General features: G+C 44.9%; 9 protein-coding genes across 9 annotated transcripts; 6 read left to right on the forward strand and 3 right to left on the reverse strand.

Moving 5' to 3' along the window:
• Positions 1-304: 304 nt before the first annotated feature.
• On the forward strand, positions 305-1,322 carry I203_108136 (uncharacterized protein; the record flags this gene model as incomplete). Its single annotated transcript, XM_065518333.1, has 3 exons — positions 305-713; positions 792-817; positions 864-1,322. The coding sequence occupies 3 exons, from the start codon at positions 305-307 to the stop codon at positions 1,320-1,322; spliced, it is 894 nt and encodes a 297-aa protein (XP_065372698.1).
• Positions 1,323-2,216: 894 nt separating this feature from the next.
• Positions 2,217-2,971, forward strand: I203_108137 (uncharacterized protein; the record flags this gene model as incomplete). Its single annotated transcript, XM_019148314.1, has 2 exons — positions 2,217-2,366; positions 2,438-2,971. 2 exons carry the CDS (start codon positions 2,217-2,219, stop codon positions 2,969-2,971), a joined length of 684 nt encoding a protein of 227 aa, XP_019002547.1.
• Positions 2,972-3,549: 578 nt separating this feature from the next.
• I203_108138 (uncharacterized protein) lies at positions 3,550-4,482 on the forward strand (the record flags this gene model as incomplete). Its single annotated transcript, XM_019148315.1, has 1 exon — positions 3,550-4,482. One exon carries the CDS (start codon positions 3,550-3,552, stop codon positions 4,480-4,482), a length of 933 nt encoding a protein of 310 aa, XP_019002548.1.
• A 648-nt stretch (positions 4,483-5,130) lies between these two features.
• Positions 5,131-6,005, reverse strand: I203_108139 (60S ribosomal protein uL15; the record flags this gene model as incomplete). The annotated part of the gene is made up of 4 exons (XM_019148316.1): positions 5,131-5,241; positions 5,337-5,423; positions 5,504-5,593; positions 5,865-6,005. The coding sequence occupies 4 exons, from the start codon at positions 6,003-6,005 to the stop codon at positions 5,131-5,133; spliced, it is 429 nt and encodes a 142-aa protein (XP_019002549.1).
• A 633-nt stretch (positions 6,006-6,638) lies between these two features.
• I203_108140 (uncharacterized protein) lies at positions 6,639-16,164 on the forward strand (the record flags this gene model as incomplete). Its single annotated transcript, XM_065518334.1, has 30 exons — positions 6,639-6,927; positions 6,988-7,210; positions 7,271-7,511; positions 7,568-7,744; positions 7,801-7,869; positions 7,926-8,037; positions 8,088-8,961; positions 9,019-9,490; positions 9,540-9,723; positions 9,787-10,151; positions 10,202-10,322; positions 10,375-10,541; positions 10,595-10,628; positions 10,681-10,895; positions 10,951-11,104; positions 11,160-11,311; positions 11,364-11,681; positions 11,740-12,107; positions 12,163-12,194; positions 12,249-12,264; positions 12,321-12,509; positions 12,569-13,374; positions 13,436-13,554; positions 13,607-13,847; positions 13,909-13,997; positions 14,052-14,435; positions 14,499-15,268; positions 15,344-15,503; positions 15,578-15,761; positions 15,836-16,164. The coding sequence occupies 30 exons, from the start codon at positions 6,639-6,641 to the stop codon at positions 16,162-16,164; spliced, it is 7,854 nt and encodes a 2,617-aa protein (XP_065372699.1).
• A 409-nt stretch (positions 16,165-16,573) lies between these two features.
• I203_108141 (uncharacterized protein) lies at positions 16,574-19,239 on the reverse strand (the record flags this gene model as incomplete). The annotated part of the gene is made up of 17 exons (XM_019148318.1): positions 16,574-16,736; positions 16,807-16,884; positions 16,953-17,149; positions 17,204-17,466; positions 17,527-17,579; positions 17,639-17,726; positions 17,793-17,931; positions 17,985-18,050; positions 18,105-18,240; positions 18,300-18,403; positions 18,456-18,503; positions 18,565-18,627; positions 18,686-18,736; positions 18,795-18,842; positions 18,894-18,918; positions 18,973-19,035; positions 19,091-19,239. The coding sequence occupies 17 exons, from the start codon at positions 19,237-19,239 to the stop codon at positions 16,574-16,576; spliced, it is 1,734 nt and encodes a 577-aa protein (XP_019002551.1).
• A 327-nt stretch (positions 19,240-19,566) lies between these two features.
• I203_108142 (uncharacterized protein) lies at positions 19,567-21,240 on the forward strand (the record flags this gene model as incomplete). Its single annotated transcript, XM_019148319.1, has 9 exons — positions 19,567-19,643; positions 19,717-19,876; positions 19,955-20,072; positions 20,149-20,250; positions 20,326-20,435; positions 20,502-20,636; positions 20,720-20,823; positions 20,888-21,047; positions 21,133-21,240. 9 exons carry the CDS (start codon positions 19,567-19,569, stop codon positions 21,238-21,240), a joined length of 1,074 nt encoding a protein of 357 aa, XP_019002552.1.
• Positions 21,241-21,737: 497 nt separating this feature from the next.
• I203_108143 (uncharacterized protein) lies at positions 21,738-23,261 on the forward strand (the record flags this gene model as incomplete). The annotated part of the gene is made up of 7 exons (XM_019148320.1): positions 21,738-21,939; positions 22,021-22,229; positions 22,328-22,441; positions 22,500-22,592; positions 22,688-22,884; positions 22,953-23,032; positions 23,101-23,261. 7 exons carry the CDS (start codon positions 21,738-21,740, stop codon positions 23,259-23,261), a joined length of 1,056 nt encoding a protein of 351 aa, XP_019002553.1.
• Positions 23,262-23,526: 265 nt separating this feature from the next.
• Positions 23,527-26,161, reverse strand: I203_108144 (uncharacterized protein; the record flags this gene model as incomplete). The annotated part of the gene is made up of 3 exons (XM_019148321.1): positions 23,527-24,170; positions 24,239-25,454; positions 25,559-26,161. 3 exons carry the CDS (start codon positions 26,159-26,161, stop codon positions 23,527-23,529), a joined length of 2,463 nt encoding a protein of 820 aa, XP_019002554.1.
• Between the last annotated feature and the right edge of the window lie 577 nt (positions 26,162-26,738).

Genomic DNA, 26,738 nt, shown 5'->3' on the forward strand with positions numbered 1-26,738 from the left:
GTGAATCTGTGTGGCAAACATACTTGATTGTGATGAGTATTGTATCTCATTCCGACTGGGAATAAGATGAAATATATATGTGACCAACACGATGATGCGTTTTGACCTCGTTTGAGTTACTTTGTTTACTTTGTAGGCTCGTGCGTTATTGCTCATTGACTATCACCCGCACGAACCGGAACACGGAAACACATGAATGCTCATCTTTTTTTTTTTTCTGGAAGCCTTGCAGTTTTCTTTTTCTTTCTCTTTCTTATGATCTATTATATCTTGATAACTCCCTTCGATGTTCACTTGGAGCAAGATGGAGTATCAAAATTTCCACCCACATATCTTGCCAGTGTATCCCTTCGGCTTCTTACCGTTCCATCCCCAGTTCAATATACCGGCATGGAGCGATGAGAGTCCTGTTCCTCTCGATCTGCCAATATGGTGTAACATGTTCAAGATGACTTCCTTTCACTCGTTGCAGGCTATCGAGGTACCGCCCAGAGATACGCTCGACTCCCAAGGCAGACCCTTTGGATGTTATACTCCCGATGGAAGGAGGAAGGAATGGAAGAAAGGGGAAAGGGACGTAGATACTTCTACAGAGTTGTCAGGTGCAGACAAGCTCAGAGGGCTGAAAGCTGCTGCTATGAGGAGAAGAGAAGCTATGAAGAAAAAAAGGGAATCATCGAGAGCAACAGAAGATGATGGACCTACCGAAGTTAGTGAGTTCTATTTCTGCCTTCTTCAAGTCACCACCAATAGCAAATATTGTGATGCCACTAATATGACCATAATTATAGTAAGTACGAACACCACCGACTTATTTGTCAGTGTTGATCCTCCTTCTGGAAATTCAAGATCTTTCATTCAAGATCCTCCTCCTCATCTCCCTTCTACTCAATACCACGGCGTCAAAGCTCAAAGCACCTCTTCCCCCTGTTTCTTTACCTTCCCAGGGTCCTGGGATCATCCAGCTTTGTAAGACCAAGCGCCCACCCAACACAAAAGCTGAAGCTACATGTGATTCATATCCGGTTCTTCTCGATCACTTCATCGACCTTTCTTTGGAAGAAACCGAAGAATTGGATTTTATCCCTTTCCCACCTTCTTCCCCTGCTTTATCTTCTCATCTACCAATCGTCATATCAAGCAGTCCTGATAATCTCAGCCCCCCAAGACATGTGGACCATACTCCCAGTCCCAAGACCATCAAAAGTGTAACCACTCAACAAAAGTCTCTCGCGCACTTCGTCGGGAACAAGGACAAAAAGAAGAAGAAAAAGAGATCAGAGAAGAAACTAGATAGTACACAACAGGGTGCTGCTCGATGAAGAGGTTTGACCTTGGAGCAATACCTTCATAACAAGGCTTATAATAAGGCAGCTAACAAGAAAGCTCGAAAAGAGGCCAAAAATTAAAATGATAATATGGGATTTCAGATTTTGAAAATGATCAGTCGAGATTTCGGGTCGTTGACCAATTTCCCTTACTTCAGATGAGTAACCTTCCTCCCCGGTATATATGCATTTCAGGTATTTTGATTTTGTAGTTCATAATTCTCAAAGAATACAGGTTTCAAGCATATACTACCTGGGTCGTATCTTTATGATCAATCGATGTTTTGCATGTGGCATGAGTTACAGTAACTTAGATGTGTTTCCGTTCAGTCGCAAGATACGGTCAAAGCGCTAAATTCACTCTATTGCCACAACAAAGTGATAAGTATTGACTTCTTGCATCGTTCCCACCACGCACCACATTTTTAGCCTTCGTGTTCAGCGTCTTCTATGATTCTAAGCGACCTTCATTTGGACTTCTCATTCCAGTACAGGTCTTTCGTGTGGAAACCTCCTTCATAGCTCTTATCTTTTTATCAACAGAAACACTTCGTCCTGCAGCACTTGAGTGATACACCATTTTCGGGCACTATGCACGAGAATACTCCACCAATATTTTCCATTTCTCCGCTCGTTCTTGCTTCAGAAGAGATCATGCTGGATGTCGAGATAGACCCGAGTATCGACATGGATGTAGATATGGATCAAGACTATACGTGTTCACATCATCTTCCACAGATTATCTATCCCGAATCATCTTTTCAATCCTTCTTCAATCGCATTACAAATCCATCTAGATCGATGATAGATCCTGGGGTTATATCTCAATTGCTTTATGTAGACGAACTTCAGAATCAGAACCAAGAGACAGAGATCGATCATGAAGGAATGCGGATCCAAGATCTTTTCATTCATTCGGAAGATGAGCCCGACTCTCAAACCGAATTAGCAAAGACGATAGGGCAAGACGATATGGAAGGACCTCCGTCTTTCATGCCTATATTTACTAAAAACAATCTCCGAATGCTTTATCAAAAGGTATGTCCCTCGAATCTAGCCCGGTTGACTCGATGTGAAATCACTCATCTTGATTCTCACACATACTTTAGTTCCCTACTCCCTCGTTACGATTCATGCCGAGAAACACCTCTCCGATTCAAGCCACATTCGCCACTGGACCAAACCTTATTCCACTTTGTCGTCGACCACCGCGATTGTTTGGTAATCCCACGAGTGTGGATAGTAATATACATCCTCAACGATTGCCTTTCTTCGCTCCTTCGATAATTATCTCCCCAAGGCCGCCTTATGACCATCAAAACTCGCCTCATTGCCAAAACAGATCCGATACTAACTCGCGATCAATTTCGACGGGCAGTCTCATTAATCAAGGCTGGACAACCTATCGTTATCCACAAGGCCGTTTCGGCTCACCTCAAAAATCAACAGGCAAGAAGTATTCTTCACATGCACAAGGTTATTTGAAGATACCACTTACTCGAGAAGAAGTGTTGGTGAACGAAAGGATCGCACAATGTAGAGCAGCTATCAAGAGACATATGGTACTTAGGAGTTATCTGATTTTCAGGAAGAAAGGTCCCGTACCTATAGATCCAACATTTTTAGCTAATCATCCCAGTTGATCTGGCGAGTCATACTTGTGTACATACTGTATATAGTGTAGCTCAGATTTTTATAATCTCCCTCCCGATTGTAGTGTATTATCGAGTTGCATACCTGTTGTGTCTTGCGGTATTGGTATGTGTAATGTCAAAGTTGGAGTATCCCCATCGATCATGCGTAGTACACCTCTGTTTCGTCTACTTCAAAACATCGAACACCCATCATCGACTTTGTTTTTGTTCAACGAAGGAGAGAAAGTCCTTGTGTCAAGGTATATACATACCATCGAACGTTCATTCGACAAATGTTCTGTTTCTCTATCGTCAGTTGTTCTCATTCCTCCTGTAGACACGAGGTATATAATAGAATCTTTTGCTCTCAGGCTCTGTCTAAATTGAACTGATCATTTTGGTAACTTCGATAAACATACCGCTGAAACCAATGAGAGGTCAATTGGAAATTCTCTATTCATTCGCACAGACTGTAGTCTGTTGAAAATGATATCGCTTCCTTCTCTTGATTTCATCTCGTCCTCTTGCTATGGTTGAGACTATTCTCCGTATGGGTGATCTTGTTTTCTTGTACCTTGACCTCCATGATGCCCATCGATCCACCTTCACTGATACCGCTAAAACCAGAACCGATGGATATCGATCTTTACGAGACAACCTTCCCCCCTTTGTCGGATGGTTTCAGCACTTCTCTAGAATCTTTCAATAGCATTCCTGATCGTCAATATACTGGTAGCGTCTTACCAGCCTCTTCACCTTCGAGGGATTTCATCTTCGAAGATGAGTTATCAATGAATCTCGCTTCTCTCGCATTGACTTGGAAACCTCTCAATCCAGATAACACAGGGACAGGGACCCTCAATTCTTCCACGGTAGAAGGACCTTCTCATCCCTTATTTCCTTGTCCTATCGACTTGCGCCAGGCCCTTGGCCAAGAAATCAACACTCATGAACCTGAAAAATCGAAGGAAAATCCCTCTAAACCCAAACGATTCCATCCATATCAAAAGAAACCTAAACCGAAACCCAAAGATAAAGAAGTTGGATATATAATTCACACGACAAGAAAACCAGAAGATAGATCCAAGTACCTTGATCCTTCTCTGGAAACTACGACGTTCTGGCAATTCGTCCAACAAAGGAATAATGCTAGGACGGAGGAGCGAAGAGAGGCGTTGAGAATTGCTATTGCAATGTCTGAAAGAGGGTCAGTTGTTGAATCGCATTCCACTTGGGGAAGGGATAGAGACGATAGGTCAATTGGATTTAATGAGATTGATGAGGTTCATTCAAGATATGGCCCTGAAGACGAACATAAAGAAGATGAAGATAAGGTGATTGGGAATGGAATGAATCAATCTAGTTTATCACTTTATTCGAGAATGGAGAAAGAGAGGTCTCTAAGAGGAGTAGAATTGATTGATACATCACCTAAAAAGTGGAAGGTATCGCCTAATAAGAATTTCTTGAAGAGGCTAATGAGTAATGTCGAGCGATATAATGGCAATATAAAGAAGTAATATGAAGGGAGATGCGAGAAAAGCTTTCACCATAGGTCGAGAAAATCATTTGAGGCCTGAGGTGAGTCTCGAAGAGATTTTGCTTTTCGATTATTCCAGTATATCAGTTGACTGACTGAATTATCTACTGGTTGTCATTCTCAGTGTCAGTATTGATGGACGATCAGATGGTTATTAAAGATTAGGGCCAGTGAGGAACGCGCTTCGGATTTCGTGGATCGTGAAAGTTGTCGGGTCGGGCGTATAAAGTTTGATACTTTTTGTGTAATATCTCGTTATAGCAGTGATAGTGAAATCTTGTCTGTATAATCACGACGATGATGTATGAAGATGTTGGAAGGAGTTAACGGAAGGACAAACATAATAGCAAGATAACAGCTATCTTCCTCAAGGATGAGCTGGAAATCTGTGCTTAGATGGATATCCCGTCCTGTTCCATTCTCCTCCACTGACTCACACCGGACTCATCATCACTTTATTAATCCCTTCTTCATTTTCCACCGTAATGGTGCAGAACCATATTCAAACGTAGATGGTACAACCATATCCGCTCACGTTATCATGTACACATTGCATGCCTTGGCTGCAACATCCACGTCCCTAAGTCTGAGTGAAACCAAACCTAATCCATTATCATATCTCATCTATCTAAGCGACGAGCTTGACAACACCACCAGCTTCCTTGATCTTCTCTTCAGCTAACTTTGAAACGAATCGAGTCTTGACGATGAATGGTTGGTTGACTCGTCCTTTACCGAGCTGTGTGTGACGGAAGAAATTCAAATCAGTATGGTTCACAAGTAGAACAGAGTTTCCACCAATACAGCAAACTGGAAGAGCTGAGGATCACTCACAAGCTTGAATTTACCAAGGTGGACAAGGTCAATCACTGGGACGGTACCGGCGGGAGCATCAACTTTAGCTTCAGGGAGGGAGATGAGCTATTTTAACAAAAATAAATCAAATCCATCAATTTCCATCATTCCTATTTCGAACCGATGTGGGGAATCCCAAAACTCACTTTGTCGAGGTTGATGGTGGGTTTGTAGTAGTGGTTCTTGAGGAGATGGTAGTGTCTCATACCAACTTTACCGAAGTAACCAGGGTGGTACTATATATCAAAGCACGATCAGCATGATATCCAACCATCATTCCTCCATTTGCCTCGCTGATCTTTGAGCATCTCCCATCCATCCATCTGATGCTGATCCTGATCCCATCTTTTTTCACTGGCCGATATGGATCTCTTAAACCCATCCACATCCATAAAGCATTATCCCTCCGAAATCATGTCATCCCCTGAATCACCACCGAAATGATCCTTTGCTTCCATATCCAATTCTCATCCAGCCTATCCTCCACCAAATCAAATATCTACTAACCTTGTCGAAGTTGGTTCTGTGGTGGTGTTGACCACCAGCAAGACCTCTACCACCCGGATGCTTCCTGTGTTTTCCTACACGACCGTGACCGGCTGAGACGTGACCTCTGTGCTTTCGGGTGTTGGAGAATCGGGTAGGCATCTGGACAAGTAGTAAAGTCGAATGAGTATGTGACAACGAGGAAGTGATGAGCTATAGAAGTGATAGGGGACTTACTTTATCGACCTATCTTTTGATGGATGAAGAAGCAACACCTAGCTAGTGACAATTGACGATTTCAACAAAATCTGTCAACGAGAGTGAGAGTGGTGAGTGGTGTCCTAGGGAAGCTAGCTGCATGCAAACCGGATCCCAATGCCATGCACCAAAGGGACTCAATTGGGTAATGTGGCACTTGTGTGACCAGACTGAAAACACCATCGGCGTTAAGAAAACAGCTAACCGATAGTGTCGCGAGATAAACATCCCAATGTGAAATGGGTCGCTCAAATAAGCTTTTGGACAACGCACCTCTCGGATCCGAATGGAGTCTCCACATTTTTCCAAATCAATCATCGAATGAGTTGGTCCTGAATTTGACCAGTAGAGTATTTGACCAGTTCAAACATTCATCATATCCCCAATCTCAAAGCATAGACATTTGTATACCTATATCATCACCTTGTATACCTATCACCCACTCTCTGCTTCCCTTATCAATCCGACCCAGTGATAGAAAATCTCAAGATTCCGGTCCCAAAGAATACCCACAGAAAGCTGCAAGCCCAGAGCGGCATGTCCGCGCAAACAAAGGTCGGATCGTGGCTCGAGAAGAACGACGAAACCGATGCTGGAGAAGCTTACGAGTCCGAATCGGAAGTATCAGTTGACGGCAGACCTAATGGAGCTGTAGACGACGATAATGAAATAAATGAAGATGATGAACGAGTTGATGTGCAGGGGAAGAGAGAGGTGGAGGTGGATTGGGAATCGATAGGATCAAAGTTACGACCTTCATTAATGGATAGAAGCAAGAAAAGGAGGAGGGCATTCATTGCTAGATACCTCTACGTTTCAGATCAATGTAAGCTGAATATTGAGTATCCGCTGCATATCAGACCCCTTGGCTGATTCTAGTGTGCAGCTCCTCCATCCTCACAGGTACCAGCTGTTATGACGTCGATACTATCCTGTATTCCTTTACTCACGGATACGGATCACATTGATGATGTGGTGCAGATTCTCCAAGAGCTAGTTGAAAGAGACGAGAAGGCTCCAGAAGGTAGCGAGGGAAAATTGAAGCTTGGTGACAAGCTCGTCAAGTGGACTACTATCGAGGTGGAAAAGGCAGCAAACCCAACGAAAGTGTAAGCGTTACCGAACGGCATCCCAACTACTGACATAGACGCTGATCGTATGGTGATCAGTATCCCTCCTCGAACCCTCTTCGCCTATCTATTCCTCACCTTATCCCTTCTTCACACGCTTGCTATCTCTCGAGGTCCCGCCGAGACCTTTGTCACTTCAAGCCAAGGACAGGACTTGTTGTTGAGCTTAGCTTTAGTACTGGATGCTATAAGTTTAGCGCAGGACAAAATGACTTATGCCAAAAGAGTAGCGCGAATGCGTAAGAAAACAGGCATAAGGACATGGCGAGTGTTGAGAGAGGTAAGTATATTGTCATTGACTGCAATACAGATTGATTTGACCTCTCTCATGCCTAGCTACGACCTGCTCTTCCTGCCATACTGCATTCTCTTCTCACAAGATCCGCATCTGTCCCTTCCCGATTGGCTGTCCTCATATCACATGTGATCGGTGTAGCACTCAGGCTTAGACCAGCTGGACAAGGGAAAGAAGGCGACTCGCAGGATATCAGGGAAATCGTTGAAAAGGAGAAGGTGGGTGTACCAAGAATTTTCTGAGCTACGTTGTTCTGATGAGTATATTCTCTTAGGATGCCATCATCACCTACTACAGTACAAACATACTGAGCTCTAAGACTGCACCTTCGCGCCATGCTTCTGTAAGATCAATTTCTTAAACGCGAGCTACAGAATCAAAAGCTGACATTTTATATAGACGGCTCTATCCGAATTTTTGGCGGAATTTGTTACTTACGATATCTTGGTGGAAAGGTTGATACCTGCAGCAGAGAAGATGCTATTGAGATCGCCGGAACATGCTCTCGAGCGTAAGCTACATGTATATTCACTATGCTGCCTGAGCTGATTGCGCTCATAGTTACTGCGGATCTGCTTACGACCTGTCCACACGATATATCGCCGATTCTGCCTGCAAAATTGGTCCCTTCCACCTCGTCATCCTCCAAATCATCCAATGCCGAGACGAGATCCAAATCCGTCATTCTCATGCGAGCTATACTCAGACGATGCAATGACCAAAAAGTCCAAGCGAAAATCGCAAGCGACATCCTTGCTTTGCCTAAAACAGGGAAAACAGCGAGTCCAGAACATCGTGCAATCCTTTTCACCATGGCGTCGCAACTCACTCCCTCCGATACTGTATCATCCATAGTCGTCGATATATTACCTGGATTAGTGGCCAAAGAAGGAAATGAACCTGCTTTCCACGCCCTTAATTCTGCTCTTACCCCTCACCTCGCGCATCTTCTCACTTCCAATAAAACGGTTGCAACAGCCGCAAGCTCCGCTTTGGTCAAAGATCTAAATTCGACTAAGATACCTACTCGTCGAGGATTATCAGTCGCTATAGGAGAAGCTATCTGGACCGTACAATCGGCTGGTCAACAATTCTCGGTCGAAGGTGAAAAGCTGGTAGGGCTGCTTGCTCCAGCGTTGGACATAAATCTCAAAGCCGCCTCAGCATGCTTACCAGCTAATGCAGGTGGTTTCTTAGAAGGATATGTAGCTCTCGCTTTGGCCCTTGGACCGCTTAACGGCATGCCAGCTGCAGCCAAATTGACTAGAAGTTCAGCTTTGGAGGGAATTTTGGCTACTTCCCCCAAGCCTTCGTTCTTACTGAATGATAAAGTGCATATCAAGTTACCAGCGGAGGAAGATGAGAAATGGCTCTTGAGGTCTGTAGAAAGTATCGTCGGATCCTCGGCAACCAAGGTTAACACCAGTGCGGCTAGGTAAGTTGACCCATCATTCAGCATGAATGGGGACAAGAGCTGACGTTTCGACAACAGGATCGCAATCGGTCTCACATTCATTCACCTCGCTTTCGAAAGCAAGTCTACGGCGATCCGTCGAGAGACTTTATCAGTCGTATCCTCTTTGGTGAAGAAGAACCCTCAGCAAGTTAGCCGTACTTTCCGGGAAGCCTTGAAATCATGGTTGAAATCGCATGACGAACGCAAAGCAGCATCGAAGCTCAAAGTCTCAGCTGAAGACGATGACACCGTCTCCTCCAAATCTCGAGATATTGGACGACTGCTATCAGCTATATTCGTTGCATCCCCCGAAACGGACAAGTCCGTTCTAGAGGACTTAGCAGTCGATTATATAGTCCTTGCTCATCATCCGGAAATCAGTCCTGAAGCCCAGATATCATGGATCAGCTTGGTCCAAGGTCTCGGACTTGATCCTGCTGTGATTGCCGTTGATGAGAAGGACAGAATATTGAAGAACCTTTGGGATGCCGCGGGAACACCGCCAGAGGTGAGTGTTTCTCAAGCATCAACCCTACTATAAGCTGATGTCTTGGTAGGATCCGAGATTGGCGGAAGCTGCTTACCATGCTGTCACGACTCTGGCTTTCATCGCTCCTTCCATCTATGTCACTACAATCCTCGATAGGCTGCGTGAAGACCTTGATCCAGCTAGCTTGGACTTTATAGGATTGGAAGAACGAGGAATCTGGGCCACACCCGCAGATCAGCTATTTGTGGATGGTGAGTTGGACCAAAATTGTGGGATCGATGAGAGCTAAATGCTGACTATTGCATTCATTTCAGTACTTAACCCTAAGAAAGATTCTGGGCCAGAAAATAAGAACCGGAAAGATTACGCTACAGAGAAATGGGAGCAGGAGATCCGAGATTCGCTAGCTAAGAAGAAGTCCACTCAGATAGGTGGCAAATTATCGAAACAGGATCAAGCGCTTGTCACTGCCCAGCTGGCCAAGGAAGCGGAGGTCAGAAGTCAGATAGCCAAAGTACAAGGGCAATTGAAGAGAGGTGTGGAGCTCGTTGCGTCTCTTACGAACAGTCTGTCAGAAGAGACTAGTAAGCATGTAGACGAGATGGCCAAAGTACTGCTGGCTAGTGTGTTCAGCGCTGGGCATTTCTTGGTGGATGGAAGGGCGTTTGAAGTGTTCATCGTGAGTCGTCTTCATCTCAGGTCACACAGCCATGGCTGATGTATCTATAGGGTCTCGGAACTCTTGCTGCGGAGAGATTGGGTGGAACGAGACGGATGTTGGCTGCCGCTATCTTGAGGAGTCATGAAGCTCCTCTAGTAGCTGAAGATTACTTAGAAGAACCAGTGGGAGGTAGGTCGGCTTATACCAAGTACGGAACTCCGGCTAATCTCTGTGTGCTCAGAACTCGTCACACGTTTACTACATCAGATCTACTTCATTGCCGAACAGACTCCTCTGGACAGTACGACGTATTCCTTGACTAGTCTACTTCTGACCCAGGTAGTGTCGAAAGGAGGAGTTGGGACGGAGTCTCCTCAAAGTGATGAAGCGCAAGAGCAGCTGATCTTGGTGAGCTTATCAGGTTCTGAGATCCCATGAATAAGCTGACAATTTCACAACAGGTCGTCAATATCATCGCCGCTTGCGTAGGAGAATGTAAGTAATGATCAACTACTTCAGTCGTTCGACTTGCTGACTATGTTCACAGTCACAAACGACGCTTATCCTCGACTACAAACTATCCGGGATCTGCTACATGTAATTGGCACCTACTCCAAACTCGCTAAAGACGCAGCTTCCGCTCTTGCCGATCTCGGTGCAGCTATCAAAGATGTCGCGACTCACGCTGAAATATCAGAAATGATCGCTGGTACTTTGTCCAAGGACTCGAATGTTAGGAATGCTGCTTTGCAAGCATTGCAGGTGAGTAATTTCATCTTCATTATGTGGATTATCGATGCTGATGGTTGAACGACAGCCGGTCGATCTGACTGAGCTTGACTATTCGGAAGAGTTGTGGATTGCTATCCACGATGATGACGAACAGAATGCCAATCTAGCTTTACATATCTGGGATGACAATGGTCTGGATCTGCCAGAGACATACTTAAACTCGCTTTTGCGCTACCTCAGTGAGCTTGCCTATAATTATTCATACTTCACTCAGACAGCTGACGCTCTGAACAGGTCATGGCAGTGCTGCTGTTAGACTTGGATGTGCCCGAGCCTTGTCCGAAAGTGCTGAGCAACATCCTAATCAAGTTGAACCCACAATACGAGGGTTGCAGGAGCTCTACGCTGAGAAAGCCAAACTGCTGGTACCAGAGTATGACCGATTTGTAAGTCCACAAGGTGCACAGCAAACAAGCCAGACTGACAATACAACTATAGGGTATGGTCATCCCCGAAACTGTCAATCGACCTGACCCTTGGGAAGCTAGAGTTGCCATTGCTACTGCTCTCGAAAAGCTCGCCCCTCTCCTTTCGACGACCCTCATCTCCCCCATATTTGACTTCCTGATCAAGCAAGAACCTCTTGGTGATCGACATTCAGAAGTCCGACGAACTATGCTCAATGCTGCTATCTCCATCATCGACATTCATGGTGGGGAAGCCGTTACTGGGTTGATGCAGAGGTTTGAAGACTATTTGGGCTCAGCCACCCCAAGTTCGGAAACCGATGATTATATCAAAGAAGCTGTTGTCATCGTAAGCGAGAGCTGATCTTGCTGCTCGGTTTCGCATTTACTGATAGATAGTCACGTAGTTGTTCGGTAGATTAGCAAGACATCTCGATTCATCCGATTCCCGAATTCCACAAGTAGTCGATCGACTGGTGGATGCGCTGAACACGCCATCCGAGCTTGTACAATCGGCCGTAGCCGATTGTCTTCCCCCTCTGGTCGCTGGAATGTCAGAAGAAGAAGTTGAATATCTTGTTGATCGGTTGTTCTCTACGTTGACTACCGGTGCCAAATACGCTGCTAGGCGTGGAGCAGCTTATGGTCTTGCGGGAATAGTGAAAGGAAGAGGATTACAGAGTTTGAAAGATTACGACTTAATGGACAAGCTGAAAGAGGCGGGTGAAGATAAAAGTGCTTATCAGAGTAGACAAGGTGCACTGTTTGCTTATGAGTGAGTATGACTCGTATGTAGAGCGATCGCAGCTGATTATGATTACATTTGGTAGAACATTGACTTCTACGCTTGGCAAAGTCTTCGGTAAGTCGATCCATTTGTAGTGGGTTACTTAACATAGCTGACAATGGTGTTTAGAACCTTACATTCTTGAGTAAGCCGACACTAATGCAATGTCGGATAGAAGCTTGAGCTGACGATTTCTTGCAGGCTTGTACCACAGCTACTCGCCTTGTTTGGTGATGGTAACAGCGATGTAAGAGAGGCCACCCAAGATGCCTCGAAGGTCATCATGTCGAAAATATCCGGTCACTGTGTCAAATTGATGCTGCCTACTCTGCTTGACGCTCTGGAAGAGAAGCAATGGAGGATTAAGAAAGGGGCTATCGAGTTATTGGGGTGAGCTAGATTTACAGCTGTATTCGCATGATGTATTAGCCAACGACCTCTTTTCGCAGTGCTATGGCGTTCTGTGCTCCCCGACAGTTATCCCTCTCCCTGCCTACCATTATTCCTCACCTCACAGGCGTGGTCAACGACGCTCACGCACAGGTCAAATCAGCTGCCAACACCAGCTTGAAACGATTCGGAGAAGTGCTCAACAACCCTGAAGTCAAGTCTATTCAGAATACCTTGATGAAGGCTCTTGCCGATCCTACAGCCCGGACCAACACTGCTTTATCGACCTTGCTCAAGACCACCTTTGAGCACTATCTCGACGCTCCTTCTCTTGCTCTTGTGATGCCCATCATAGATCGTGGTTTGCGACAACGATCATCCGAGACCAAACGAAAAGCTGCTCAGATCGTCGGTAACATGGCGTCACTCACCGAGACCCGTGATTTGGTACCGTACTTGAACGAGCTCATGCCATTGGTCCATGAAGTCCTTGTCGACCCTGTTCCTGAGGCGCGAGCGACTGCAGCCAAGTCGCTAGGTACTTTGGTAGAGAGATTGGGTGAAACCAACTTCCCCAGTCTCGTTCAAGAATTGTTACAAACCCTTCGATCGGACACCAGCGGAGTGGACCGACAAGGTGCGGCTCAAGGTCTATCGGAAGTTCTGTCTGGTCTGGGTATGGAGAAGCTGGAAGGACTCTTACCGGAGATTATCACAAATACAGCAAGTCCAAGACCATATGTCAGAGAGGGATTCATCTCTCTCCTGGTTTACTTGCCTGCTACTTTTGGTCATCGATTCGCTCCTCATTTGGGTAGAGTTATCCCTCCCATCCTTAATGGTCTGGCTGACGATTCGGAATATGGTTAGTGTGAATCTCGGACATAGTATACCAACATTCACTGATACATGTTGCATAACTGCAGTACGAGAAGCATCTATGCGTGCTGGTAAGATGATCATTGCCAATTACTCTTCGAAGGCTATCGACTTGCTGTTACCGGAACTGGAGAAGGGCATGATCGATGTATCTTGGAGAATAAGAGTTAGTTGCCATGAAACCCAGGTCAGCTGGGTTATGCTGATGAAGACTGTAGCAATCTTCTATCTCACTTACCGGAGAACTCCTGTACCGAGTCACCGGTATCAGTGGAAAAGTCGAGTTGGAAGAGGACGAAGCTCCAGCCCAATCTGCCGATGTGGCAAGGAAAGCCCTTCTCGAAGCTCTTGGTCAAGAGAGAAGGGACAGGGTACTGGCGACATTGTACATCGTTCGTCAAGATGCGGTGTCTACCGTCAGACAGGCTTCCATCCATATATGGAAAGCCCTGGTGCAGAGTGAGCTTTTCATGCGGTTGTAGCAAATCAAAAAAAACTTACCGTATCTGATTTACCCCAGACACTCCACGAACCACAAGAGAGATCTTACCTGTCCTCATGCAGCTCATTATGTCGCTTTTGGGAAGTCCCGAAGTCGACCAACAAGAGGTGAGTGATAGATAGAGACTTGGCGAGCTGGATACTGACTGTGACCTATCACAGACCGCGTCTCGAACTCTTGGCGAGTTATGTCGAAAGAATGGAGAACGAATCTTTGGCGAGATCATCCCTATCTTACAAAAAGCTATCGCATCACCCGATGCTCGAAGCAAAGAGGGTGCTTGTCTGGCTTTCGCAGATGTCATGGCCGCTACCAACAAAGATGTCATTCAGGATCACGAAGATACTATTATCGCGTCAGTCAGGACGGCCCTGGTCGATCCGGAACCATCCGTGCGAAGTGCTGCCGCGAGAACGTTCGATGCCATGCAGCATTACATGGGTGCAAAGGCTATCGATCAGACTATCCCTACTCTCTTAGAGGCTATGAGAAACCCCGGAGAAACTTCGGAAACTGCTTTGAAGGCCTTACAGGAGGTTATGAGTGTAAGTTGCATTGTGACTTGACATTGAGGCTACTGGAAGAAGCTAACAAATTTGTACCTGCAGGTACGAGCAAACAGCGTGTTCCCTGTCCTCATCCCCACCCTCATCGCCCAACCCATCACGGCCTTCAACGCACGCGCCTTGGGTCAGCTTGTCAAAGTGGCTGGTTCAGCTCTCAACAAGCGACTCGACACGGTGTTGGGCGCTTTGGTCAAATCGCTCGAGAAGGAGAAGGACGAAGAAGTCCTTGGGGAGCTCAACTCCGCCATCGAATCGTTACTTGCTTCAGTTGAAGATTCCGATGGTATACACCTACTGGAAATGCTTCTTATTGGATGGGCCAAAGATCCTAACCCCGTACGGAGAGCTACCGCATGTGACGTATTCGGAACTATGTGTCAAGTCAACGAAGCCGATACGACTGAATACCGAGTTGATTGGATCCGAATTCTCATTACTTTGTTTGACGACTCGACGGAAGAAGTCGTCACCGCAGCTTGGAAAGCTTTGGAATATTTCGTCAAGACTGTTGATAAAGATGAATTAGAAGATTTGGTCGTTCCCTTGAGAAGGAGTATCGAATCTTCTGGTGCACCAGGTCGAACGGTTCCCGGTTTCTCTAGACCTAAAGGTGTACAATCGATCGTTCCAATCCTGTTGGCTGGTGTGTTGAGTGGCACGCAAGAACAGAGAGAACAAGCTGCTTTGGGTATAGGAGAATTGGTACAGAGAACTAGCGAAGCTGCCATCAAACCTTATATCATCCAACTGACTGGGCCTTTGATCCGTGTGATTTCAGGTCAAGCTATCGCCCCTCAGATCAAATCTGCCATGTGAGTTTACTTCTTAATCTCCCATAAGCAATGGGACAGTCAGCTGATGCTTGGTCGGGTGCGATGCGATGTCAGATTGATCACTCTTACAGTGTTACTGGAAGAAGTACCTCAATTGGTTAAACCCTTCCACCCTCAACTTACAAGAACCTTCGTTAAATCCGCATCCGACCCTGCGGCTGTATCAGTCAGGAATCGTGCTGCTGCTGGTCTTGGTGCATTGATGAAACATCAGGTGAGTAGGCTCAAGTAACATATGCATCCACAATTCCGGGTTTCCAGGCTGATCGCGTTGAGTTGCTCCGCCAGCCTCGTGTCGATCCGTTGATTACCGAGCTGATAGGAGGTATCCGATCGGGTGACAACGAAATTGCACCTTCCATGGCTAACGCTCTTGCGGCTGTATGTAAGAGCGCAGGGAAGAATATCGGGGCAGGTGCCAAGGCTCAAATCGTAGAGTTGGTCGAGGAGGCATTCACAGCAGGAAGGAATGGTAAGTTTCTAAGTCGAGACTGTCCGTGCATACAGGTATCGTGATACTGATACTGGTATCTCTATCGACGATAGAAAATTACAATACATCGATATCACGTATAGTTTCCGGCTTAGGATTCAGTGATCCACCCTCAATCGAAAGTATAGTAAAGACCTTCTTGGCCTCGGCGGACTATCAGCCCACAGCATTAACGAGTCTGATGATATTGAACATCCTTGAGGAAACACCCGATACGTTTTATGAATTAGATGTGATAGAGGATATAACAAGGAAGGTGATGTTGTCCATATCGAGTAGTGAAGGTGGTCCATCGATACAGAGACCTGCTAGAGAGTCTAGGGAGTTGTTAAGGAAGGGAAGAGCAGGTGATGATGAGAAGGTACAAGCTTTGTTGAGGTAATAGATCAGGCTGAATTATATATATATATACACCAAAATGAGATTATAGTAGCATTTATACCCCGATGGAAATGAAAGACATGCTTTTTGGATACAACGCAGGTACTGTCTGTGAAGGTCGGCAGGGTATGATCATAATATTCGGAGATGATGGGTATACAAACTGAAAGCAATCATATACAGATGAGGCAAAACCAATGATCAATAAGCCGAGCAATGCTGTATATGATTTCATCGAGCAGAAAAAGCAGTGTGATATCACAAATACCAAAGTCAAAATGAATTATACACTGTATTATATTTACACAATCTTACAATGATTCCACCATAAGTCATTTCAATCCTGTTCGTGTCGTTCGGATCGTTATTCTTCGTAATCTTTTCATAATCTTTTCGTCCTTTCGGTTGCCTTAGGATTTCCCTTTCTTCATCGGTGATTCTTGACTGGTATCAGCAAGATTATCTAAATGTCCAAAAGATCTCTTCATCCCGCTCTTCCTTATCTCATCTGTCTGTTGCGATTTCGGTTCTGGAGGTAATATACCTTCCAGAGCAAGCTGTATTTCGGTTATTCTGATAATCATACATTCCCATCTGAGCTACTTCCCGAAACATGGCGCAAGAAGCTTTAATCGTTGCTTACCTGATTGACAATTTTCTATTGGACGGCACGTACTCGTAAGCTTTTCTGTATAGTGACAAGGCTTGTTGAAGATCACCACTGAAATTCGCAAGGAGTTGTCAACTAAATATTGCTTTCAACGACGAAGTCCGATTAGCTAGACATACCTATGATGTGATTTCCTAGCATGGGAGACAATCACTCTAGCTCTTGCATCTCTGTCTGCAGCAGACAGTGGGTCGACATCATTTTGTCCGTTCGAGCTTTCAGTTTTAGGCAGCTCTGATATGACATTTGATGATCGATTCGCGGTCGAGGGAGGGGTCCTCTCCTTCTCCATCTCTTGACTGACAATCTTCTGAATCTGCACGAACCTGTTAGCAAAATGGTGCCAGATTTAGCTGGATGAATGACATACCCTCTGATCGAGCAGCTCGTCCGTCAATCCCTTTAGATCCGATCCCTTCTCCTGCTTGACGAAAACGCCCAGACCGTTCTCTTTGCCGGTCTGGTTTCTGCCCATCATCGTTCTCGCTGGTCTGTAATTAGTTGAAATACTAGACAGGGCAGTTCGACCGCCTGTTGGTGCAGATTGTCTGGGTGCGACGTGCACTTTGAAAGCTGCATTACCGTTGATCGGCTTGATAGCGCGAGGAAGAGGTGCGGAAGCTCTTCGTTGACCTGCACCCACGGTGCATGAAGACCATTAGCTGACTACAAGGTACTACTTTCTCTACTCACTATTGTCTACGACTGGTATTCGATTTTCGACAGCTTTAGACTTTCTAGCGAACCTAACGAATGACCAAAATCAGCTATCATGGTTATGAAATACGACGAAAGTATGACTAACTGTAAAGTGTTGATTGTATCTCTGGCAAATTTTTCGCCAGGAGCTAAGCAGCAGATCAACAATCCCTGAGAAGTACCTCCAAGAGCATCTAAACATCAACAAACAGTCAGTTATGTTGGCACAAGGTTACCGCAAGACAGCTGGTCCTAAGTACCTTGCAACAATCTGGTCAACTTCGATTCCCTGTATGGGATGAATACTCCCGCCGAATCTCGGTTTCCCCTCTCAGCAATCAGATTCAAAGCATCTACTACTTTGCCCAGGGTCGTTAATGATGTGTTGATAGCAGAGCTCTACAATCGTGTGTCAACATTGTCAATACTCATTTTTAAGTGTTACCACTCACTTCTCGCATTCGCTCTTTGTCATTTCCTGTGAGATTGTTATTCTCAGATCCAGCAAGATCGGTCAACTGTGAAAACGGTGAGCTACTATTTGACTGAAGGACAGGCCGACAACAGCTTACACAAATTTTACCACTTTTTCGATTTGATGGATTATGGTCTTCGATCATATCGAGATAGAGCGTTAAAATGGCATGCGATCGGGAAGAGGACGAATTGAGCTTGGTACATGCGGTTTTACGTGTTTTGGAGGCAGCGCTACGAAATATGGTCAGGTTAACAATAACAAGAATACATAGAGTCGGTGAGCGACTTACTCGTATAAAATCTCAAACTCTGTCACAGAGTTGATAGGTTGTACGATCAGGTCTGAGATTATATTTTGACCCTCGGCTGACATCCTTATGTCCCTTTTTCGTGGCTATCGTTTAAGATCAGATAGACTCGTGTAACAATTGCAAGAGCCACCATACCTCGAATCGATCACCTAATAGATCATATACCTCGTCTTTGAGTATCTCCTGTTTTGGTTCACCACTCCAGTCAGATGCAAAATTCAACAGGCGAAAGTGTCTTACTCACTACATAAGAAAAAGCAATGTTCGATATTGATGATCGCATTTCTGATCGTTTCTGAAAGATTGCCTGGAAAAGAAACAATGAGCTTGACGGCCCTGCAGAGTTATTCAATGAGTGAGCTCACTTGCACAGTCCTTGGAATGATTCCCGGGTCGCTTCTCGAGCCTTGCATAGTCTGTTAACTTATGTCAGCCATATGAGCGTCATCTAGAGTGATCGGTAGCTGAGCTTACGTGTGTTTTACCCGACCCTGTCACTCCGTAAGTGAATATGGTGATATTCTTCATTTGGACGTGAGCTATCTAGCTAATTTAAGAGAGGTAGGAACTTACCTGACCATTGTATACTTGTTCAATACTAACTCGAATGGTCAGCTAGGGCAAACCAAGGAGGGCTACGTTTCAAACTCACAGTAGTCGTACGCTGCCGAATATCTCTTCCTGGGTACTGGTCTGACCGAGACATTTATCAAGACTACCATCATGTGATAGTGAGCGGATGAATCACAGACACTAGTGTAATAGCTCACTCGAAATGATATCTCTTGTCCCCTTCCTTGTTCAACGCTTCAATTCTATTGCCACTAATCTTTATACTATCGGGATTGGTCTTTCCATCGTTCGGGTGAGAAGGGCGAAGTCGTACATGACATGATATCGCTTTTGATATAGTAGTCATTATGGCTAGTCTGGCTATCCTTTTGTTGGCTTATGGGATAGTAGTGCTGTTGATACGATATGCATCATATGTCAGAATGAGAACCATGATAGTGTCAACATTTCCATGTTTACCTTTGTAGATGTATCGTTCAACCTCCACTCATAGGTAACCCGGTCCACGGACATTTTATCAATCTCCGTGAAAGACAGTCGCGTACCGGGTTATGGGAATGCGAATGGGAAAAACGTGTAAACAAATAAATCGACCTTGGCCATCTCTATTCTGTTCGTCCCTTGCTTGTGCATCCTATAATATCATATCTTAGACTTCAGCTCACGACCCAACATGGCAGCAGTAGCGAGCTCATCAACGATGCTCACGTCTACATCGGGCGGTTCAAGCTTACATCAGGCAGTAGACCAGTAAGTCCAGTAATCTTCTGTCCTCCTTTGCTAAGTCGAACGAATATACTGACAAGAACTTGTATACTGGTAGAATAACAAACGAAGTATCAGCCGGCTTCAATGTTCTCCAGCATCGAGATCGATTTCAAGAAAAGGCTCTACGGGATGTCACCTTGAGCAGTAACGATTCAGCTATGATGTTGGATCCTAATAATCCCATCTTGGTGAGGGAAGAGATGGAATCGCAGAAGGTGAATTGCCTCCTTTAATGACTCAGCCTGGTGGTTCGCTGTACCAGGTAGCTGATGTGTTATATTGTTGATGTATAGGAGTACTTCCGACGACTGAAATTTACGTATCTCGAACAAGAGGCGAAAAGACATTTCTTATCTTCTATCATGCTTGAGGAACCGCCTACGGTAGAACAAGGAGAAAACGAAGAGCGAGGTATGTACATGATTCCCTCAATCTATGTATGAGTATGCGAATCGGCGCTGATCGGTGAGATCATCTGCATCATTAGAACGAATCAATGCGGAGAAGAAAGCGATTCTCAAAGAGACTAAATCGACTATTGAAGATATGAGAAGTATGACGGTCAAATTGGCTGAGGATAACGCTCAGAGTTAGTTTGAGGTAGCACCACGATTATCATATATTACCAAGCTGATTGTATTGCCTCTCATCTTTTTCTGAATAGAGCACAAACAAGTTTCCACCAAATTATCAGAGGCGCAAGTACTCCAAAAGCAGATAAGGGATATGGAGTTGGAGTTAGCGAGGATAAAAGCCACTCATCCACCTGAAAATGTTAGCTCTCGAATAGATCGTTATTCACAGATGAGCGAGTCAATGAGCTGACCATCCATATTACAGAGAATGACAACTACGCAAGCCAACGAAACACTTGATGCCCAAATTGTCGAAATGGAGAGATTGACAGATGCAATCTCATCAACTCAGAGTCAGACTGATATCGTCAGGGAGGAAATTGCCAAAGTTGCCAAAGAGGTGAGCGGTGTTGTCGGATTTTTCGGGCTCGAAGACTGTATCGGAGAGGGTCAGGAAGCTGAGCTGTTTTTTACATCGTGTAGGTCCAGCGTCTAAGTCGGGATAAGGAAAGGGAAGAAGCTCGAGCCAAGGAAGTTCGAGAAGGTAGGGAAGCGGGAGATACTAAAGTGGATGAGATCTGCAGATGGTGAGTAGCTGCTCATCGGACAAGGATCTTTTCGAAAGTAGCTGATAAACCACCTCAAAAACAGGTACTCATCTTCGACGTCGTTCTACCGTTCATTGCTCGGCATAAAATCGGTCAAGGCCGTATCAGATTATGAACTGCATATGGAATACGATGTGCCCAATGGACCAGTCACACTGGCTTTGATTTTCGATGAAGCCACTCAGAGGTTTGCAGATGCACGGGTGAGTGGGATGCATCCATTGCTTGCCAAGCTCCCTGAAATAATACCATTGCAGGGAATTTAGCTGATGATTCAAACCATTACAGCTGATTGGTAGCGATTTAGACATCTCCGAACCGGTGGGTATAGCAGCTGGATCCAACGATGTCCCCGGGTTGGTAGCAGATGTTTTGGTTAGGTTGAGACCCGCCTAAGTAGCATTTTGTCTTTGTTATTATCCGTTGTACATTGTTTAACCATGTGTGTTTGTACTTTCGTCTCGGGTCATATCAGATATGAGTGTACACATGCTTGAATTGTAATTAGCTCGAACAGGAAAATCATCTCCATTAGTTCTCCCATCTCTACACTCCTCCTGGGAACGATTCACGGTTGTTGAATTACTTCAGCGATGTTCTGCATGCAATCATCCCATCGTTGTATCTCCCCCAGAAACGAGGCCTGTTTGGCTGGTAATGTTGGCGACGGAATCAAATTTCAGCACCTCGTTGCTTCACCTCCACCAAGTGGGTAGAAATGTTGGTATCACAAAATTATTCGACTGATATATCGTCCGCATGTTCTGTCTATGCGCAGAGTATCAATAAGATATAGCAAGACCATAAATCTTATGCCTTGTGAAGATATCAAAAGGACTTTCGCGGACGCAAGCTTCAAGGGAACTCGACGACTTTCTCATACCCAGTAAATCATGTACTTCGACCTATACCTTCCATTCCCTTTACCTCCCGATACTGATGACGGACAAAGTAAGAAAAGTAAAAAGGGGAAAGGGAAAGCCGTTCCTACGCCTATTCCTTCTACACCTACGCCTGTGAAGAAAGACTGTTGGTCAGGGATTGAAAGTAGGAATAGAGAAGTTTTCGTGAAGAAAGTAGCTCTGTCAGGCCATTGTCAGTCTGCCTACCTTCCTCAACAATCTGTTTCCTCGAAAAAAAAAAAAAATAGTATTGATGGGTGGATTGTATATATAGTGGGATACTCTGTGGTCGGACTGACTGTTAGTCCGAATGAACCTTCCAACCAAGTTATACCTTCACCATTCTCGAGTGGATTGCCTTTCCCGAATCTTGATCCTAGATCATCCTCCTATGCTAGTTCTAGTGGTAGTTCAAGTAAAACGCCGTTAGTACAGGTTTCGAGGTATCATATGAGGTTGGATGATAACAGGGTACACCCATTGGTGAGTCGTACTTCCTACACTCCTACCATCTGAGGAATAATTGAATGATCTTGGTCGAAAGGATTTTTAGTTGATGGTTTGTTTTTTCCATTACCCAGACCAGTCAAAACACAAACACCTTGAAAAATTACGACATCCTGAGTGTAGCTCCAACAAGTGAGAAAGCTTTTCAACTTGCTTGTACAGATCTATCCAATCCTGGACCCAATCAGGTAAGTCACGGCGTTGCTTATTGCTCAAGAGATTGAGCTGAATTGTGCGAGATCTCAGATATCAATCATTACTCTACCTTTACATGAGAGACCTTTTACTTTTAGATTCAATTGGAAACAGATGAGGCAAGCTCAGCGGAATGGCGTAGTGGTAAGTCTAGCAGGAATTTAAAGATAAGGTGTCATATGCATATGCATACACATGCAGTCGTATAAATTTGCTGAGTGACTTTCTCCATTTTTCAGTTCGAGCTCCTTTATTCTCCAGCACTATACCCTCCTTCCTCCACATCCCCAGAGACTTCTCGTAGATATCGACAGAACTTCCTCTCGAACGCCAGAGAAGTGAATAGGATAACAGGTGGGAAAGGTGTCATCCTCTCTTCGGGTTCTAATGGAGATCCCTCGACGGGTCTGAGAGGAGCTTTAGATATTGTTAATCTGTAAGTGTCCACTCAAAACTGGAGCTCAGTTTAGCTGACGCGTGTTTGTTTTGATGTGTGTATCGTAGAGCAACGATGATAGGTATGCCATCTAATCTTGCTAAAGAATCAATTTCCAATACCACCAAAAATGTATTGTTACGTGCTCGTAGGTCCAGCTCATTGTTATGTTCTCATATATGAGATCAAGGCTGATGCGTGAATGGCATTTTGCAGAAGCGAGGAAAACATTCAAAGCTGTCATGTCAATACCTAAGCTTGTTCCGCCTGTAGACGATAGCGATAACTCAGATATGCCAAGTAGTAAGAAGCGATTGTCAGATATAACAGATGTGGAGCAGGGGAATAATGCGAAAGTCAAGAAAGTGAGAGTGTAGTATTGTGATATGTATCTTACATGATATACCTTACATCCGTATGTATGAATTGTCTATATCTAGAAAGAGAAAAGGTAATATATACTACTATATGCTACAATGTGTTTTCGAGCCTGTGGGATCGATCGCAAAAAGAAATGATATAGATCAAACCAAGACATGAGTATAGACAGGTGACTTCTCTTTTCCTACATCACACCATCTGCTGTCTGTCCACCATCGTATCTTCCCGTCTCTATCCAGATTTTCAACTGGGGTAACAACCTCACTTGATCATCCAACCTCCTACCACTTTCATCGACCTCTCATCACCTCTACTCACGATCTCCCCTTCATTATCTTGTATCACATCTCCAATCATCAACCAAGGATCTTTCCCTCCGCCCCATTTGAGTAGTTTGTCTTTTAACATCTCACCGCCATCTCTACTTAACACTCCTTCTCCACCTCGTTGAGGTGTTGCAAATAGTGTATTCCACACTTTACCTGCTATGGCTCTATCAAACAAATAAGAGTAGTATGTCGCTCCATAGCCATACAGATGTCCAAATTGAGTTTGCCAAGCTGTATTTTCGATCGGTTGAATAACGCCTATGCTCTTTTGTAGATCATACCATATCCTGCTTGAATCGATCTCCTGGTTGTGTTTCAACGAATGATACTTCTGATCTAAGAGGGCCATACAGATTTGTCCGTGTGTTTCTAGTCCCGCAAGCGATTGGTTCAGTTTCAGATGAGCTTCGATAAGGGGGATAGGTAATGGTTCGTTGGTGAGATGATGGGTAGCAAAAGATGATAGTACTTCGGGTGAAGAGACGAAATGCTCCATTAGAATTGAAGGAAGCTCAACGAAATCTGTTGCGCAGCGTGTGCCAGATACGTTGTGAAACTCTGTTCGACCAATCATTGCTACGACCACATCATCATAAGAATCAGTACTGCTCGGAGTGAATGTAGAGTGATCAAATATCACTTACAATGTATAGCATGTCCCATCTCATGGAACAACGTTTCCAGATCATTCCAACCTAACAACGCTGGTCTTCCAACATCGACGTTGCCAAAATCGCAAGTAAGAACCACAACGGGTAATTGATATTTCCCTTCTTTCCCTTTCAAAGTTTCTCCATCAACTTCTAATCCTCTTCCACCGTATTTCTCATCCCATCCAGCCGGCAGACCATCTCCAGCATGATCATCGTCGTCTACTCTTCGTGAACATCTAACAGTATAATGAGCCGCTGAAGGTGGTTTGTTCGTACGTGAGAATAGATCACAATATATTATACCTATAGTTCCTTCATTCTCATCTACCACATCTAATCTTCTCACACTGTCGTGCCATACTTCTCCACTGTCCACTGAACGGGGTACGAACGATATCCCATATAACTTCTTGAATATCTTTGATAATCCCATCAGGGCAGTTCCAGTGGAAAAGTACGATGTGATAGGTGGTAAGCTAGAAGTAGGAGCCAAGGTAGATAGATATCTCTCCGCGAAGTAATCTCTATCCCATGCGTTCAGCGGAGGTAGATGCACAGATGTGGAATTGAGATCGTAATCGTTTCCAGTTAAAGTAGTAGCTTTCAATCTCTGTAGTACACCCACATCCAGGGCTGCAACAGGTTTATGATGTTTTGCCAAAGAATCCAAGAATCCAAAGACGTTTTGAAAATTTTTAGCCATTTTGTCACTTAGTGTCACATCACCCCAAGTTTCTTTCCCTAGGACATTGGCTAGTTCGGCTCGTTTCTTCAACATCTCTTCTAATACTTCCACCCTCTCTGGGTCTTTCTGTATTCCACCTATGTAGACCAACCTTCTTGCTTCTCCCTCCCGAGCATAGCGTGATATCATCTGAGCTTCCCAACTTCCCGGTACGATGTATGCGGCTCCGCCTCTTCGTTTACGGGGGAGCGAGTCGATGAATTGTGAACCCATACCAGCTAATAATCTCTCTGGTTCGGTTAATTCGATGAGTGGTTTGGTAGATGGACCGCTGGATGCGAAGGATAGGAAAGTACGACCGAGAGATAGTAAAGAGTCGGAGAGCGAAACGAACTTTTGACGGACAGCTGGGGGAAGATGGATACCTGACCGTTCAAAGTCTGATAAGAATGTTTGAGCGACTTTGAGCTCGGCAGAAGTGAGTGGTTCGGGATGAGGGTATGAGACGGCTTTGCTTAGTGACTGAGGATATCACGAAATCAGCATTCTCCCAAGTACGGGTTCTTCAGGCAGTGTGACTCTGCGTCTCATACACCAGACCAGGCCCTACTCGGGTGACCACTCACCTCGTATAACCCTCTACTAGTATTCAGCTCATTCATGAAACTACACAGCACCTCGTATGTCCTCTCTGACTCCTGTACCCATTGCTGGTCTGGGTGTACATTCCTGACCAATTCGCACATGTCTATCACTCCGCATAGGACATCGCTTAGTCTATCTAGATTCTTCACTACTAATCGTAGCTCTTTGCCTGAGGGGTCTAGAGGTGCGTTACATATTCGCTCGACGATCGCACTTGCTTGTACGAGCGTTCTCTCGGTCAAGGGGCGGAGTGACGAGGGGTGTGTGAGAGGTGGGAAGGTAAATAATCCTGATGACGAGGTGGTGGTAGAAGTGGTGATAGGATGAGGTAGGTCGAAATGCGCTTTCAGAGCTTCGTCATCGCCCCTTGACGTACTTGATAGAGGAGGAGGGGGTATATATGTGGATTCGTACGATGTCGATGGGGCAGGAGAGGTAGCAAGAGCAGCTTGAGATTGTTGATATCGATCTAGTCGGGATGTTGTACTGAGAAATAGTTTGTTACATGCCAGTCGAGGGGGATTGAGGTTTGTCAGACGACGTGGTGAAGAGAGGGATCGGATCGCTCGATAGCGCAGGGACATGTCAAGTGGGGACGTCTATGTGGTGCAAGCAAGATGATAGAATGTCGATATATCTATGATGTGCTGATGATACCAAGGCGAAGTGAAGTGCGAAAGCAGAGGTGAAGAAGACAAAATAGATCCGATAGATCGGCTATAATTGGAATAATTGGATAAGCCGTGTTGGATGTTGATGTTGTTGTGACCGAGGCTGAAGACTGTGAGAATGAGAATGTTGATCTTAAGATTGCGACACAAGATAACAAAGTCGAGGGATATGATCAAAGATGCTCAGAGAGACAGAAGAGATCGAAGGAATGAAACAGCATAGAAGGTTTGGTGATCTTGATGAAATCGTCATCCTATGGTGATCCTCCTTTTTGCATCTTTGCATAACACGGGTATGACCGTGCCGATCAGAAGAATCTACTTGTGACTATCATCATCATTATGGCATTCACTGGTAGCATTCCATGTGATCTGAATCTACATGAAATGCATTTGATCCTTGTTGATCGGATGGCCAGATAAGGTAGGTGATGTACAACTTGCATGTGATTATAGACTGACAGTATACAGTGACGAAATGAAATTTCAC

This window comes from Kwoniella mangroviensis, chromosome 3 (genome assembly GCF_000507465.2).
Source record: "Kwoniella mangroviensis CBS 8507 chromosome 3, whole genome shotgun sequence".
NCBI classification, from domain to species: Eukaryota; Fungi; Basidiomycota; class Tremellomycetes; order Tremellales; family Cryptococcaceae; genus Kwoniella; species Kwoniella mangrovensis.